The 17809-nt window shown below is 42.7% G+C and overlaps 3 protein-coding genes across 4 annotated transcripts in view; 1 reads left to right on the top strand and 2 right to left on the bottom strand.

The window, feature by feature from the left end:
- Window positions 1-4396: 4396 nt before the first annotated feature.
- Window positions 4397-6473, bottom strand: LOC119486115 (E3 ubiquitin/ISG15 ligase TRIM25-like). Its single transcript, XM_037765987.1, has 2 exons — window positions 6122-6473; window positions 4397-6016 (listed from the first exon to the last, which is right to left on the bottom strand). Exons 1-2 carry the CDS (start codon window positions 6428-6430, stop codon window positions 4895-4897), a joined length of 1431 nt encoding a protein of 476 aa, XP_037621915.1. The 5' UTR covers window positions 6431-6473; the 3' UTR covers window positions 4397-4894.
- Window positions 6474-9374: 2901 nt separating this feature from the next.
- arsa (arylsulfatase A) lies at window positions 9375-15405 on the top strand. Its single transcript, XM_037767070.1, has 9 exons — window positions 9375-9707; window positions 11213-11453; window positions 11568-11786; window positions 11977-12146; window positions 12389-12513; window positions 13720-13847; window positions 13935-14037; window positions 14119-14468; window positions 14789-15405. The coding sequence occupies exons 1-8, from the start codon at window positions 9478-9480 to the stop codon at window positions 14412-14414; spliced, it is 1512 nt and encodes a 503-aa protein (XP_037622998.1). The 5' UTR covers window positions 9375-9477; the 3' UTR covers window positions 14415-14468; window positions 14789-15405.
- Window positions 15406-15871: 466 nt separating this feature from the next.
- mapk8ip2 (mitogen-activated protein kinase 8 interacting protein 2) overlaps window positions 15872-17809 on the bottom strand; it is a 40824-nt gene continuing 38886 nt past the window's right edge. The window contains exon 14 of one of the 2 annotated variants that reach the window (XM_037767068.1): window positions 15872-17672. In XM_037767068.1, the coding sequence (XP_037622996.1) occupies window positions 17600-17672 (73 nt within the window). In that variant the 3' untranslated portion in view covers window positions 15872-17599. The remainder of the gene's footprint in view (window positions 17673-17809) is intronic. The other variant, XM_037767069.1, reaches the window with a different exon arrangement.

Raw genomic sequence — 17809 nt, 5'->3', positions numbered from 1 at the left:
CTTACTTACTTTAATCTTTAACGTCGGGTAGCTGTGTGTCTGGCCTCTCCGGTCCAGCTTTCACTGCGGAGCAGCGCAGGTTTCCATCCTGCGCTGCTCTTCAGCGGACACCAGCTGTGACCGCTACGTCCTCCACACAGCGATGGCCTAATTAATGAATGGATCCATTGTAGTATTGTGTTTAAATCTGAAATATTGCCAAAATGAACTAAATGGGTTTTATTTCTGTAAAAAAAAAGCAAAACGACGGTGGGGGCGGTGGGTACGTAATGTAATCGGTGAGTGCCCGACCACCTTTTAACACCGGTAACAACGACTACTGCGACAAGCCTACTTTGAGTGTGACTTTTTGGCCATGTCATCACCATTCATATCTATACAACCACTGTGTTTACTTTAACTTATTTACTAGAGCACCAAAATTGCACAAAGTTGTTTACAAGAGCACAAAGCTCTTCATAGATCTGGCGTCTTCGATATGTCAGTATTTTGACAACACTAATATTGATACTGTGTGATAATAGATAAAGGAGTGATGATAATACAGCACATGCTTTGAATTCCTTAGATATAGCTATGCAGTTAAGAGACTTGAGACTTGACTTGGACTTGCAAACAATGGCTTGTGAGCATCTCTGCACCATCCTGAGCAACAGTCAAGACAACATGGCAACTGAAGCTCTGCAGACATACGGACACGGTCAGACACGCTACCCCCATCCACACACAGGCAGGGGTGAGGACCTTTCTGTAGCCTCAGCTGCTTCAAGCTACTTGTTCTGCTCTGCGTTTGTCACTGACAACAGTTTTCATTTACTCACAGCAAAAAGGTCAGAGCAGTCATCTTTTACTGAATCACAGTGCAGGCAGTGCTGGGTAGCACGCACACTGTCATCTATCCACAGCGGCTCTACTCATCCCTCTCCATGACACATGCTTGTCCATTAGACGGGCCATCTGGCAGACACCCTCACAAGTCATTATCATGAATGATTCGCTCCTAATGACGCTGCTTCTAGGTATTCCGTTAAAAGCTACTGGATTGATTCATCCGTTTACCTGAACTGAGCAGGAATCCCTCAGATGATTTGTGGTCTTAAATTCAAAATCAAAACCTGCCATGGAAAAGGAGGAATGTCAGCACCGCCTCCCCTCCAGGATTGTAGCACCATGTTCCCTGCAGAGATGTTTCCAGAGCTCCAGAGGGTTTCAGACGATTAGATGAAGGGAGCTCCTGCAGCGAGGCAGTTAGTGATCATGTTCTTTTCTTTGGCTTTCCTGCACGTAACAGCTTCAACTTATCTTCTGTCTATGCATGTATGCATATGGATTGTGTTTACAGCAGGGCTGTCAATCGATTATAAAATGTATCGCATGATTGTCCATAGTTAATCACGATTAATCACAAATTAATCGCAGATTTTTTTTTTCTAAATGCACCTTAAAGGGAGATTTATCAAGTGTTTAATACTCTTATCAACATGGAGTGGGCAAATATGCTGCTTTATGCTAATGTATGTATATATTTATTATTGGAAATCAATTAACAACACAAAACAATGACAAATATTGTTCAGAAACCCTCACAGGTACTGCATTTAGCATTAAAATATGCTCAAATCATAACATGGCAAACTGCAGCCCAACAGGCAACAACAGCTGTCAGTGTGTCAGTGTGCTGACTTGACTATGACTTGCCCCAAACTGCATGTGATTATCATAAAGTGGGCAAGTCTGTCAAGGGGAGACTCCTGGGTACCCATAGAACCCATTTTCATTCACATATCTTGAGGTCAGAGGTCAAGGGGCCCCTTGTTTTTCTTCGCCAAAATTTAGCGTACGTTTGGAGCGTTATTTAGCCTCCTTCACTACAGGCTGGTATGACATGGTTGGTACCAATGGATTGTAGGTTTACTAATTTCATATGATGCCTGTATCTTCACTCTAGTTTTAAAACTGGGCCCGCTACAACCTGAAAATCATAAGTTGCATTAATGCGTTAAAGAAATGAGTGGCGTGTAAACAAATTTGCATTAACGTGTTATTATCGCGTTTACTTTGACAGCCCTAGTAAGTGTGTGCACTCTCTTTAGTTCAGTAGGTCAAGTATTAACAGTATTACAGCTTCCCTCCAAGGTCACGCTGTTTGCTACGTACAATGACTGGATACATTACACACATGACATGAAGTATGCACAGAGCTAATGCAGATTCCTATATCATCCATAGATGGTTGGGTGAGTTTGATATCCCCACAGCATTAAAAAGAGAGAAGCCAAACAGCAGGAAATGGGAAAACCGCTGATAAAACTGCAGCAATAGTTGGATCATCTGCGTCTTTATATCTTTTATCTCTCTCCTTCACACACACAACCTTGTACTTCTATCTTTGTGAGGACACTCCTCTAGAGCTGCAACAATTAATCGATTAGTTGTCAACTGTTAAATTAATCGCCAACTATTTTGACAATTGATTAATCGGCTTGAGTAATGTTTTAAGAAAAAAAAAAGTAAAAATTCTCTGATTTTAGCTTCTTAAATGTGAATATTTTCTGGTTTCTTTACTCCTCTATGACAGTAAACTTAATATCTTTGAGTTGTGGACAAAACAAGACATTTGAGGACGTCATCTTGGGCTTTGGGAAACATTGATCAACATTTTCACAATTTTCTGACATTTTAGAGACCAAACAACTAATCGATTAATCGCGGAAATAATCAACAGATTAATCGACACTGAATATGATCTTTAATTCCAGCCCTACACTCATTGACATAATGCATTCCCTAGCCCCTTATCCTAACTGTAACTATCACAACTAAATGCCCGACCCCAACTCTCTCCCTAACCCTAACCTAAACCTGTTATCTGAACCCTAAAACCAAGTCTGAAGCCTCAAACGGGCCTTTGAAGTTCTGTCCCAAAGTGAGGATCGGACAAAAGTGTCCTCACTTTCCAAAATGTCCTCATTCTGAAGGTCTAGAACTCAACGTGGTCCTCACAAAGATAGCTGTACAAGTATGCACGCACACACACACACACACACACACACACACCAATATAGCTGCTGAATGTAGGTCAGTCCTTTAGAGAGATGTGAAAGTGAATAGTAAATCAAAACTATGTATCAGCCAAACCGCCGCAGCAACGCTTCCCTGAGGCTGTGTGCTGGACAGCACACAAGCTAACTGATAGCCATACCTGCACACACACACACACACACACACACACTGGTGTTTGCGGTGAAAAGGTACAGTGGACGTGTTGCATAATTCATCAGGACCAAAGAAAACAGCCATTATCTGAATTCCACTAGCAGGTCACTCCTCACTGATTCTGTTTCAGGTGTCAGAATTACTTTGCATAAAATCACCTGGGAATCACCTGAGTGACGTGATTCAAATGACACATGTGCAGGGATTACATATCCACACTCATTCATCCCATTGCATATCTCGAGACAGTTTACAAAAACTTTACCAGAGGGAGACTTCTTGGATCCATCGATTGGATGCCTTAAAGCAGGGGTCAGCAACCTTTACTATCAAAAGAGACATTTTAGGCAACAAAAAAAAAAAAAGAATCTGTCTAAAGCTGCAAAACATTTGAGCATTGTGATGAAGGTAACACGGTTTATAGTCTGAGTATATAAGTCTAATGCAGTGAGGGCCCAAGTGCAAATGTACTACGGAGTATTAGGGCCACATTGAGGGGAAAAAAGTCATAATTTTACGAGAAAAAAATTAGCTAACACGTAAAATTACTTTATAATATTATGACTTTATTTTCATAATACTCGACTTTTTTTCTCGTAAACCTTTGACTTTATTCTCGTAATATTAACACACCATGGTCGACCTGAACTTCAGTAGGTGGAAGCATGAAGTCCATGGCACTTTTTTAAAACGTAGGTGATTTTAAGTTGAAATAGAGGAAGGCAAACAGAAGTTAAACCTCCAGTCAGCAAGTATCATGAACCAAACAACCACTAATAAAAGGCAATAATTTCAGCTTTGTTAAATTTTAAATGATGCCATCCCATAAAGTGTTTCTATCTATGCAACACACTGGTTAAAAACGCTGCAGTTCTCGGTGAAGTTTTAAGGACTGAGACTGACTGAGTCTAAACATGAACACTGTAGTTTGTGGTGTTTCAGGAGGAAAACTGTCTGTTATACTCTCATATTATATTATATTGACTCTCTGACAAAGGCTTGATGCCGAAAGTTGGAGTTTGCTTTTGGGTCTAACATGACTATGCCATTACAATAAAGGCATTTTAATTGTTTAAAAAGAAAATGCCTTGTAGTTTTTTGCGCATACTCTCATATTAGTTTTACATTTTCTCCATCAGCTTTGTATGATACCCTGGAATGAAGACAAGGAGGAAAATACTTTGTTCTTGTTTGTTTATTCATCATGTAAACCTTCAGTTTGTTCACACATCCCATCAGTAATCATGTACAGATTCACTTCATTAACACAATCAGTTGGTTTGAGCAGAATCTCAGCGATGTAGAAGAGAATATTGAAGGATCTCCTTATTGATTATGATCAGGATAATTACAGTGACAAAGCGGTGAGAACAACATACAGTAAAGGAAGGCCTGGTGCTTTCTCTCTCAAGACTCATGCAGTGGAACAACCTAAAAAAAGTCAGTTCAGGTAAACAAACATCATCATGATCAGTGAAACAGGCACAGGAAGGAGCGCCACCTGAAGACACTCACACATTTACAGAACAACTCATGAGAAGATGTCAAAGAATCACCATAATGTTTGATTGACAGCTGAGAAATGACACAACAATCAGCTCTCAGCAACAAACATGGAGACAGAATGAATATAAGAGTTAAAACACAGAATTTAACCCTTAAATGACTTCTGTCTAGTTCAGTTACACAACTCAGCAGTGGCTCCATAACATGTTAGCCAAAGTCCAGCATAGAGAGGCTCAGTGAATGTGGTCTGGACTCTGTGGAGGAGAGTCATGGTTTCAGAGACGCTGTAGAAGGACAGAATACCTGCACTGTGATCCAGGTACACTCCTATTCTGGAGGACTGAGGACCTGAGACGGGAGTTAGGACTTTGTTGTACAAAAAGCTATAACAGTTGATGTCACATCTTAACGCCCAAGACTTGTTATTGTGTCCAAACCAACATTCATTCGTCATCCCTGCTCTCCTGATACTCTTGTATGCGACTGCTACATGAACTCCTCTCCTCTCCACCTCCCAGTAACAACGTCCAATCAGACTCTCTCTACTCAGGACTTGATGACAATCAGTGAATCTGTCTGGGTGACTAGGATAAAACTGTTCTTCTCCCATTAATGTTGCTTTTCTGTTCCCCCCAGATAATAACAGCTGCGTGTATGCTGTGTTTGGATCCAGTTTGATTTCACGTGAATATTGTAAGAATTCAGCTCTGGTCTTGGGCTCTGGTTGTGACAGTAAAACATCCACTTCAGTCTGTGAGACGTTTGTCCATTTCTCTCTCAGAACGTCCTGTAGTTTATCTCTGACTTCTGACACAGCCCCCGTCACGTCCTCAAAGTAGCTCAGAGGACGGATATTGATGCTGGATGTAGATTCGCTGAGCGGTGCCAGTGAGTGGTAGTTGAGTAGAAACTGGTTGTGATCCTCTGTGTGTGACAGCAGCTTCATCTCAGCGTCTCTCCTCTTCAGCTCAGTGATCTCCTGCTCCAGCTTCTCCTGAAGCTCTTTGACTCGACTCCCTTCACTTTTCTGCTGGGATCTGACCTGCTGCTTCACATCACAGCTTCTTTTCTCCATGAGACGGATCAGCTCGGTGAAGATCTTCTCACTGTCCTCCACTGCTTTATCAGCAGAGCGATTGACAGCCTCCACCTCCTGTTGGAGCAGCTTCACATCTTTCTCTCTGTCCTGGATCCTCTGCTGGATGTTGAGTAGACTCACCTCCAGCTCTCTCTGCCTCTCGGTCCTTTCTTCTTTCTCCTGGAGCTTCTTGGAGGGCTCCACCAGCTTGTGTTTCTTGAACGGAGCAGAGTCATAATGAGGCTGGAGGTGTTTCTCACAGTAAAAAGCCAGACACACCAGACAGGACTTGAAGGCTTTCAGTTTCCTCCCAGTGCAGACATCACAGGCCACATCTTCAGGTCCAGCATAGCAGTGATCAGGAGGAGCAGCTTGGAGTCCAGTCTTCTTCAGTTCCTCCACTAAATCTGCCAGCATGGTGTTTTTCAGCAGGACAGGCCTCGCTGTGAAGGTCTGCCTACACTGAGGGCAGCTGTAGATCTTCTTCTCATCCTCTCCATCCCAGAAGCTTTTAATACAGTGCATGCAGTAGCTGTGTCCACAGGAAGTAGTCACCGGATACTTCAGTAGATCCAGACAGATTGAACAAGAGAATGACTCTCGGTCCAGCTGAACTCCTTGCTGCGCCATATCCAAACAGAGACTGTGCTCTCAGAGAGGAGCTGGCTGTGTGTGTTAGAGCAGGAAGAAGAGGGAGGAGTTATCACGCTGTCCAGCAGGAAGAGGGTTTTGATTGGACCGCAGCAGAGCGGGGGCGGGTCCTGTGTGAGTGATGGAGTACTATCATTGGTCGGTGGAGATGGAGCTTCCCCATTGGCTGTTTCAAAATGACTGTTTTTGTCTCAGCCGGTGACGTCACTTCCTCAACACAACGTGTTGTATCCCCTCAAAGCTCGAGCCAGAAAGACGCATTTAAAGTTATCCTCATTCGCTTTGACTCATTTCTCGAATTAGAGAATTCGTTTTTACAAAACAATAAGTTCAAATCTCTGAACAAATAGTTTGTTGTTCACAAAAGATTTGAATTTCTCATTCATTCAAGCAAATTGCACGTGTTTGTAAAAGAGTATAACCACTTTTCACATGTAACAGGGTCATCATGTACCCTATATCTATCTTGTTCTTTGGTTACAGTTTATTTTGACTGAGAGAAGCTCCAAACTCCAGAATATGTGAAGTTCAGAGCCCCTCCTTCATTTCTTCTTCTGTTGTCTTTACTATAAATCCCCTCTCCCCTTTTGTACAACTATCCTGTGGGAGAGTGGTTGCATTACTTTTGGCTGATTTATTATCCTTATCCATCCCATTAATTATCCTACTGTTTTGTTCATATTTTTTTTCTTACGATGTTATAGCTCTATCCCGACACAATATTGATTTCAATGAACTGGCATTTAGGAGTAGTTGTTTTAAGAGTAAATGCTGCTAGCTTTGAATATAAAAAAATCTAACTATATTGTTTTCATTGGTAAAAAATAATATACTAAGGATTTATCTATAATTAAAATTGATTCTGTTGTAATGCCTCAAGTGTCATCTACAAAATTCCTGGGAATTATTGTTGATGAGCGCTTGAGTTGGAGAGAACAGATTGACTGAGTAGAGAAATAAATAAATCTATTGGTATAATAAGAAGAGTTAGTCCTCTTGTCACCACAAACTGTCTCCTTACTCTTTATTATAGTCTAATTTATCCCTATCTTTCATATAGTAATATAGTTTGGGCGAGTACTTTTCCTACAAACCTTTATAAAATTTTAGTTCTCCAAAAACGTTTTGTCAGGATTGCAACTCGATCAGAGTCACACATCTCCTCTGTTCCTCTATTTAAGAAACTCCAGATTCTTACTATTTATGATATCAATATTTCTCAAATATGTGTTTTTATTTATAAGATACTTTCTGGTGGGAATATTCCTGAGCAGTTCAAGACCTATTTTAAAACAAATTCTCAGGTCCATTCTTACTCAACCCGTCAATCTCTAGATCTTCATCCTCCTAAATTTCTCACTAGTAGAGGTCAATTTTCAATAAGATTTAGGGGAACCAAATTATGGAGTAGCTTCTCACATCTATCAATAAACTGTTCATCTGTCAAATGTTTCAAAAGTCACTTAAAGGGTAATTTAATTGCGTTCCCCCATGTTGTCCATGTATCTGTTTTTGTGTTTTTTTATTTTTTCCCACTCACAATGTTGTTTGGTTACGATTGCCCGGAAGTCTTTATAGATATTTAAATCAATATCCTCCTCACAAACACTAACCATACACTTCCATGCAACACACACACACTCACACACACACTTGTCTTTTTTTTATTGTTATTTTATATATCTTGTCCCAATTGTTTGTTATCACTATTATGTAGTCATATTATTTCTTTATATTAATCTTGTCTCTAGGTGGAGGCTTCATATAAGCCCAGTGGGTTTTTTTGCCTCGTCCTGCACCGTATATTATTAATTTATTTTTTTGTTATGTTGTGTAGTCTTAAATTGTGCAAAATAAATAAAACAAAACAATAAAACAAAAGAAACACATGTTGATACAAACTTATGTGCTTTTGCTATCAAAGTCCAGCTGAGCAGCTGTAAGCAGTAAAATACTAAACATCAGTAACACCTACCTTCATTATGGAGTCCACATTGATCCTCATAAACAGGCTACAGCATGCTCTCCTTCATTAGTTTACCTTAGTGATGTGTCGCCGCGAACGAGCCGGTTCAAAGAGCCGGCTCTTTTAAGTGAACGATCCGAGAGTCGTTTTTCTTTTTTTTTTTCTTTTTTTTTTTTTTTTTATTACTTTAAGGCTGAATGATAGGAAGATCTTTTCCGCGCCACGGGCACTCCATGCACTGACTGTGACTAAATGTTGTGTTAATGATGTCCGTGCGACCAATCAGGTGGTGACAGACAAGGATCATACCACCGCGTTGATGGTCTACAGGTACAGAGCAGGAGGGAGAGGAGGAGAGAAAGACAGAGGAGTGCGGTGAGGTGCGGTGAGGTGCGGTGCGGTGCGGTGCGCTGCGCTGCGTTGCGTTGCGCTACGTTGCGTTGCGCTACGTTGCGTTGCGCTGCGTTGCGTTGCATTGGGTTGCGTTGCGTTGCATTACGTTGAGTTGCATTGCGTTGAGTTGCATTGCGTTGCGGTGGGTTGCAGTGCGTTGCGGTGCTTTGCGGTGCGCTGAGGTACGTTGTGTTACGGTGTAGTGCGTTGCGGTGCGGTGCGCTGATGTACGTTGCGTTGCGGTGCGGTGCATGAATAGCAGACAAGATGACATGAAACGAAGCAGCATGTAAAGTTATGGTATTCTGGAAATTAAAAGGTTTAGTATAATTATATTGAATAATTTAAGTGATATATGTGCACATATACTAATCATAGGTAAAAACTGTGCTAAATGTGTCTGAATCATAAAAGGCAGACGTGGTAAAACGAAGAACCGTTTGGGAGCCGAAAGAACCGGTTCTTCTTGGTGAGCTGAGCCAAATGATCTGACTCATTAAAAAGAGCCTAAATTCCCATCATTAGTGCACGTCAGCTGCTTTAAAAGACTACATTTCCTTGCAGTGCGTGACGTCATCTCTAGGCGACAGTGAGCGGTTTGTTTCGGTTCCTCCTCGGGTCCGGTGACAGCTCCTCTGATCTTCACTCAGATGCAGCAGGACGCAGAATGGACGTCAACATCCGCTTCTTCTTCTTCTTTTTAACCTCTTCTCTGTTGTTCTCCGGCTGGGCCTCACCGCCCAACATCGTGCTGCTGTTCGCAGATGATTTGGGTTTCGGGGACTTGGGTTGCTATGGTCACCCGAGTTCAGTCACACCGAACCTGGACCGGCTGGCAGCGGCGGGGCTCCGGTTCACCGACTTCTACTGCAGCAGCCCGGTCTGCTCTCCGTCCAGGTAGCGTCTCTACTGTCTTTAGTTCACTCGGGGAGGTCCGTGTGTGAGAGGGACAATCACAGCTGTTCACTAGTAAACAAACAAATCAGGTTTCATTCATATTCTCTGACTTTAAAGAAGTTGGATTCAGGAGGATGTCAAGCAGCTTCCTGGATAGAGCCAGAGCAACACAACCTCCTCTCCACGCCAGATAGATAGATAGATAAAGCCAAAGCAACACAACCTCCTCTCCACGCCAGATCGATAGAGCCAGAGCAACACGACCTCCCCTCCACGCCAGATAGATAGAACCAGAGCAACACGACCTCCTCTCCACGCCAGAGCAACACAACCTCCTCTCCACTCTCGATAGATAGAGCCAGAGCAACACAACCTCTCCACGCCAGAGCAAAATGACCTCCTCTCCACGCCAGATAGATAGAGACAGAGCAACACGACCTCCTCTCCACCCCAGATAGATAGATAGAGACAGAGCAACACGACCTCCTCTCCACCCCAGATAGATAGATAGAGCCAGAGCAACACAACCTCCTCTCCACGCCAGATAGATACAGCCAGAGCAAAACGACCTCCTCTCCACGCCAAATAGATAGAGACAGAGCAACACAACCTCCTCTCCACGCCAAATAGATAGAGGCAGAGCAACACAACCTCTTCTCCACCCCAGATAGATAGATAGAGACAGAGCAACACGACCTCCTCTCCACCCCAGATAGATAGATAGAGCCAGAGCAACACAACCTCCTCTCCACGCCAGATAGATACAGCCAGAGCAACACAACCTCCTCTCCACGCCAAATAGATAGAGGCAGAGCAACACAACCTCCTCTCCACGCCAGACAGATAGAGACAGAGCAACACAACCTCCTCTCCACGCCAGATAGATAGAGCCAGAGCAAAACGACCTCCTCTCTACGCCAAATAGATAGAGACAGAGCAACACAACCTCCTCTCCACGCCAAATAGATAGAGACAGAGCAACACAACCTCCTCTCCACGCCAAATAGATAGAGGCAGTGCAACACAACCTCCTCTCCACGCCAGACAGATAGAAATAGAGCAACACAATCTCCTCTCCACGCCAGATAGATAGAGCCAGAGCAAAACGACCTCCTCTCCACGCCAAATAGATAGAGACAGAGCAACACAACCTCCTCTCCACGCCAAATAGATAGAGACAGAGCAACACAACCTCCTCTCCACGCCAAATAGATAGAGGCAGAGCAACACAACCTCCTCTCCACGCCAGACAGATAGAGACAGAGCAACACGACCTCCTCTCCACGCCAGATGATTTGTGAGATATATCTTTAAATAAAAAAAAGGAAATATTATCAACCTCAGCGTAAATGTTGTAAAATTTGTGAATTACAGTAAAACATGGTTTAGATTCTTTTAGCCACATCTTGTAAAACCCAGCCCTCCAGTCCACACACATGATACACTTTCCAGTCCTTCCTACCTCACTTAAATATTTCAATTTCTTTGTTTTGATGGCTCTCCAGGGCAGCGTTGTTGACGGGGCGCTATCAGACCCGCTCCGGTGTCTACCCGGGAGTGTTGTACCCAGGATCTAGAGGCGGTCTTCCTCTCAATGAGACCACCATTGCTGAAGTGTTGAAACCTGTGGGCTACGCTACTGCTGCCGTAGGGAAGTGGCACTTGGGAGTTGGGGCCAACGGGATGTTTCTTCCGACCAGGCAGGGATTTGACCAGTACCTGGGCATCCCCTACTCCCACGATCAGGTCACATTTAGCTACAAAATGAAAAGATTAAACGTTTTGAAAAGTAATCTGTAATAGTATTTATTTTCTGCAGTATCTATTTTAATATTCTGTCTCCTTGTTTTTTTTTCCCAGGGCCCCTGTAAGAACCTGACTTGTTTCCCTCCAGATGTTAAGTGTTTTGGAGTGTGTGACGTTGGCGGTGTAACTGTGCCACTAATACACAATGAGGTCATCAAGCAGCAGCCAGTCAACTTCCTCGATCTGGAAAGGGCTTACAGTGATTTTGCCACTGATTTCATTATCACGTCAGCCACGAAACAACAACCGTTCTTCCTCTACTATCCTTCCCATGTAAGCAACAAAAACACTCTGTGATAGCGTACCCCTCAAGTGAGCAAAACAACACTTACAATCAGAGCTTGAAAAGGCTAAAAAAAAAAAAATTAAAATGCGTAGTACAAGTCCACTTGAGTTTTCAACCCCATGTAGATAGATTATGGTAGTACAGTGAGACAATAAACACACTTCTACTCTTTTACAGCACACCCACTACCCCCAGTATGCAGGTCTTGGGGCAGCCGGGCGCACTTTAAGGGGTCCGTTTGGAGATGCTCTGTTTGAGTTTGACAGCACGATAGGAAACCTACTGACAACCCTGGAGAAGACAGGAGTGATCAACAACACGCTCGTCTTCTTCACAGCAGACAATGGGTTGGTTTTTGTCCCTGGTTTGTTTATATATAGAAATGAATTGATGGCCTGATTTGTAGTTACTTTCTTATGCAGACATCTTAATCTCCCTCCACATTAGTTGTGGTACAGTAGTGTGTGTTTTTCTTCTGTTCAAAGGTCAAGTTGCGTTACATCTTTGCCCTCTTTATATTTGATTTATTGCCCGATTATGATAATAGATTAATTGTCTCTTATCAATTTATTCCTGTCTCTGTGTGTAGGCCTTCGCTGATGCGTATGTCCCGTGGAGGAAACGCGGGGCCTCTGAAATGTGGAAAAGGCACCACTTATGAGGGTGGCATGAGAGAGCCGGCCATCGCCTTCTGGCCAGGGACCATCCGGCCAGGTCAGGACTCCTTAATCTCCTGCACCAAAAGTTTAGACCAGGGGTAGGCAACCAGAGGCTAAGGGTTCCACCATTGGCACGCAGTAACTTAACCATTGGCACACGAGCAATAAATGTGCAAGATTGTTTTTTTTTAAATGTTGAAGTGCCCTCTTATCCACATGCCAAATGACCTCTCCCACAGCCATTGGCGGCCTGTTATTTACGGTAGTTTGATTGATTTTTCCCCCCACCCGCATTTGGCGAAGACCCCCTCTACTCTGCCTCTGATTGGCGAGTACTCGTTGCCTTCTTCGCAGAATTTGTTCCGTTTATTGCTGATGAACAAGATTGGTGGCAGGTTGGTAGGGTTAATATTTTCAACTCCGATGTGGATGTTCTCATACGGATGGCAGCCTTCTTGTATTGTGCTCTCATTTAGAATTATTATAACGTCCTGATTATGGGAGAAAAATGTTTTTTAAAAATGTTGCAACAACAACCTTAATCCGGAGGGAGCTCGGAGTAGAGCCGCTGCTCCTTCGTGTCGAAAGGGGCCAGCTTAGGTTTTGTTCGGGCATCTGATCTGAATGCCTCCTGGATGTCTCCCTTTGGAGATTTTCCGGGCACGTCCAGAACACTTCTCCTGAACATGCTGGAGAGATTTTATGTCGCATCTGGCCTGGGAACGCCTTGGGGTCCCCCAGGAAGAGCTGGAAAACATTGCTTGGGAGAGGGACGTCTAGATTTCCCTGCTAAGCCTGCTGCCCCCGCTACCCGGCCCCAGATAAGTGGAAGAAAATGGATTGATGGAAGGACAATCTTAATGTTGATATGGCACACTGATTAAGAAAAAAATGTAAACATGGCACTCCATAACAAAAAGGTTGCCGACCCCTGGTTTAGACTGAGAGATGCTTCCAAAGGGAAACATTTTTTTTCTGTTGCACTAAATCAAAGTTTTCTACACAGACCACTTGGTGTATATTTCTCTTTCAAAGACCATACTGGTGGTTTTGCATATTTTAGTCAAGTATACTCAGCTTTACTGCTGACCATCTTCAAAAGCATACCACAACTCTTTACACTAATTTCATACATTCCAGGCAACAACTGGTTTCCTATGATTCCAGTATGAAAATATTACATAATTAAATCAATGCAAACCCATTATACATGACCTTTTAGTGATTGCTGCTTGCTCTTTTTCTGTATGCATCTCTTTAGGTGTGACTCATGAGTTGGCCAGCACTCTAGATCTCCTCCCCACCATCGCAAGTCTGGCAGGAGCCAAACTACCCCAGGTGATGCTGGATGGGGTCGATATAACAGAAATCCTTGTCAACCAGGGAAAGGTAGTGGCTCAAGTACATCACACTCTGCAGGTATTGAAATCATGTGAAAACCAAGCTTCATCTCCATGTCTAATCCTGTTTTTGCAGAGTAAAAGGGAGACGATGATGTTCTACCCCACAGATCCCAGTGAGAAGTATGGCCTGTTTGCTCTCAGGATGGGGAAGTACAAGGCCCACTTCTACACACGAGGTACAGCATTGAAATGTCAAGAAGCATAATCACACAGTCAGAGCTGAGGTGTTTTTCACTAGTCCATGTTTGTGCATTCAGGTGCTACCCACAGCAGTACTACCCCGGACCAAGACTGCCCAGTGTTTGCAGTCCTCAAGGCCCACGACCCCCCTCTTCTTTTTGACCTGGAGGCTGACCCCTCAGAGCACTACCCTCTCTCCCTGATGGTACAACCAGAACTCAAATCCATACTGGAGAGGATCAAGAAAGTCAAGGAACAGTTTGAAGCCTCCATGGTGTTCGGAGAGAGCCAGATATCAAAAGGAACAGACCCGAACCTGGAGCCTTGCTGCGATCCTCAGTGCAGCCCCAAGCCCAGCTGCTGCAAGTGTTGATGGGACAAATTCCCACGACCGCCAATCATGACGACAATGTGGGAAAGACTGGAGGTACTTCTCAGATTTTTTGCCTTAAGTCTGTGAAAGCTGATTTTGTAATTATGTGATGATGCATCACTACTAGACAGCTACCGTATAATTTAATAACTGTTGATACTGAAAAGTAACACTGCAAACAATCTGTTAAAGTGGCAATAGGCAGTATATTTATGGCATCTTTGGGAAAAAATTCCATTATAACCTTTCAGCATAATGTAATTCAAGTCTTCTGAGAGATAACTAGACTTCTGATTGACAGCCGTCTCTCATAGACGGCAGGCTCCAGCTCGGCTCTGATTGGTTGTTTTTCTCTGGTTTGTGAAATCTTGCAGATGCCATTAGGAGCACCGGAGGAAACCGGAGGACACTGGAGGACACAGAGGCACATGTCTTTTTTCAGATTACCTGTCTCATGCACTACTGTAAGGATATAGTGTTTTATAAAAATTGTATTATAAAAAAAAACATTTTAATCATATTTGCTCCATTTCTACCCACTGTTTGCTTTAACTCAATGAGGAAATTTTCTTAATATTGATATCAACTACATTTAGAACTAATACATGTTTTATTCATTTATTTTTTTTATAACTTTCATCTCAACTTTTGTTTTAATCATAACATTTTGAATAAATGTATTGAGTTTATGTGAAAATGCTTTGCAACAACCACACAAATAATCAAGAGCAGATCTGAACAATAAAGACAACAATAAAGGTTTTTCGGACATCAAGCATATATTTTATTCATAAGACCAAACCCATGACAAGGCAGAGTGATTTTTTTTGTAATTTTTTTCTTTGTTTTTCCCTGGAATTTTAATTAATTGTACAAGTCCTTGTTTTTTAAAGATACAAGATAGGATATGTTTGTTCTGTCACATACTGTTTTGCTCTAGGTATACAGTGAAGAATCTTGTTAATGTAATAAAGTCAAAAGTTTGGTTTAACTGTTAGTGTATGTCTCAGTGGCTATATGGGACTAGATCATCCTCGGAGGTTGTTTTCATTTAGCTGTGTGGAGAGAAGGGTTTTAACTAGGCTGTAACAAGATAGAAAAACAGAATCAGAAGCAAAGAGATACAGATCAGTGGCGGGTCACACTTTTGGAGCTCAGAGGTGATTACTATAATCGGCAAGACGCAATAATAATAGTTTTCCAGTGGCGGCTGACTCGGTCACTATTCAGCTCTAACAGCAGATTGGTCAGTAGTCTGGTGGGTGTGTGTCACACACTAATGATGTCACGTCTCACAAATGTGCCCTATAAATGTGCTGCTGAAGCCGGTCTGTAGAGGGTTATGGAGTTGGCAGGAACCCGAATGCCACCTGCGTGACAGATACTGAGTGAAGAAACATAAGACACTGAAATAAAATTATTGCAGATCACAGATATTTATGCTTTTCTTTTCTTTCAGGGGTTTTTGTCTGGTTGTGATCTTTCTTTTTTTTCTTTTTTTCTTTTTAATTTAATGTACATATTAATTTCATAACATACTCAACATAAAGGACACAGCACTATCTTAGATTCGCTATTCGATATATACATGATCTAACTGACAGCGATACATATGTAGATAACACCCTCCCTCCCTCCTGCCGTATCAACAGTGAACTGAGGTGTTTGCTCTCGTGGGCTGTGACTGAAAGCGGCAGAACAAGATGCTAAACAGTGTCTGAAAGAACAACGAGGATGGTCAGATGACTTTTAGTGAGTGCATCATTCTTTAAATATGCCCCCTCCCCTTTATAAGGTGCTAGACTGTAAGCTATGCTATGCTACAACAACCCCGGAGGAGGTTATTGTGTGATGTGCGAATGATGCTTTCGACCTTTGACCCAGACTTAGAGCAGTAAATGAATGTGGCCATCCCTTTTATCCATCACACTTAAAAAAAAACAAGATCAAAGTCTAACCATTTACATAACTATAAAACCTCCCTTTTAATGCTTTATTAAAGGTTTGATTACATTGTGATACCGGGACCAAGAATCAGCAGGACGCTCTCACTGTACAGTAGGCACCCTGCGATACAGCATTACCGACTACCGGTCAGTCTAGTCGTTCCTTTTCCCTCATTGAAACCGCCAAGTCAAAATAAAACGGAGACGAGTTAAACAGTCGGAGGAGGTGTGAGAATATGGCTTTTCAGAGGGCCTTTGCTTTTTTTGACCTGAAAGTCACATCAATCACAGCAAAGCATACAGTGATCTATGATTTGCAGTTTTAACAGTTGAATGATTTCCTATGAAAGGTGAAGGTCAGCGAGCGTTGCAACTTTGAGGACCGGACAAAAGTAAAATTGGTTCTGTCATATCCAAAATGTGCCGACACTTACTGCACCTTAATCCAAGCTGAATAAAATATCTGCGGGGGGCGAATGACATACAAAGTCCCTTACAAGTCCTTATACGCTAAAATCTCTTCCACTTGCAGTTACTCCTGTCAGAGTGAGTCATTAATACCCACAACAAAACTAAATCCCCTCCATCCGTCTCTGCTGTGAGTGTTTCTTAATTAGTGTGGATGAGGCGCCTGTATGTCTACTTTCTATACACGTATTTACAACACACACTACGTCTTGTACGCGACACAGGGGTAAGCTCGGACCAAGGACAGTTCACTGTACTCTCTCTACTTTGCTCCAATGTCACTATCGGTAGAAATCAAATAAGCAAGTTTGTCGGTATTGAACAAATACATATTTACAGTGAATTTAAACGCCGACACCATTCCCGTACTGATTGTTGAGCTGCTTGCCATTCACTTGTGTGTTTCTCGGTGTGTCTGTGTGCAGTAACCCTACTAGCCATGCATTGACAAGTGAAACAGCAGTAGTAGGTATATCGTTTTCATTTCAAAAGAGGAACCTTTTAAATAAACAGGTGCTCAGCGTCTTAGTTTTATATCATAGAAAAAGATAAAAGAAACAGGCAATCGATCCATCGAGGTGATGGGAATAAACAAAGAGAGAGAGAGATGAGTGAAATCAGTCAGATGCCTAGCATACTGTAGAAATGAAGATCCCAAAGAGTAGTTTACAATGGAGAGAAGACCCCCCCACTGACAGCGCCCTCTGGTGGCAAACCCGATGAACATACACAAGCTGCGGAGGAAGAAGGTGGTCGTCATGGCAACGCTTCTTACTCCAGGTAGATGTCCTCGGTGGGGCAGGCGTACTCCAGATGTTCCTGGTAGTATTCCTGGAAGGCTCGTCTGCGGAAGAGATGAGACAGCTTTGAGATTAGTAATTCATCTTGTAGTAACAGATCTGACACAGTCATGCTCTGACTATTTACTGAAGAAATGGCTGAGAAAGAATGCTTAATTAAAACAATTCTAGTGCAAATAAA

Source organism: Sebastes umbrosus, chromosome 4 (genome assembly GCF_015220745.1).
Source record: "Sebastes umbrosus isolate fSebUmb1 chromosome 4, fSebUmb1.pri, whole genome shotgun sequence".
Classification (NCBI taxonomy): domain Eukaryota; kingdom Metazoa; phylum Chordata; class Actinopteri; order Perciformes; family Sebastidae; genus Sebastes; species Sebastes umbrosus.
The sequence above is the reverse complement of the archived record's forward strand: the minus strand, read 5'-3'. Positions and strand labels throughout refer to the sequence as shown.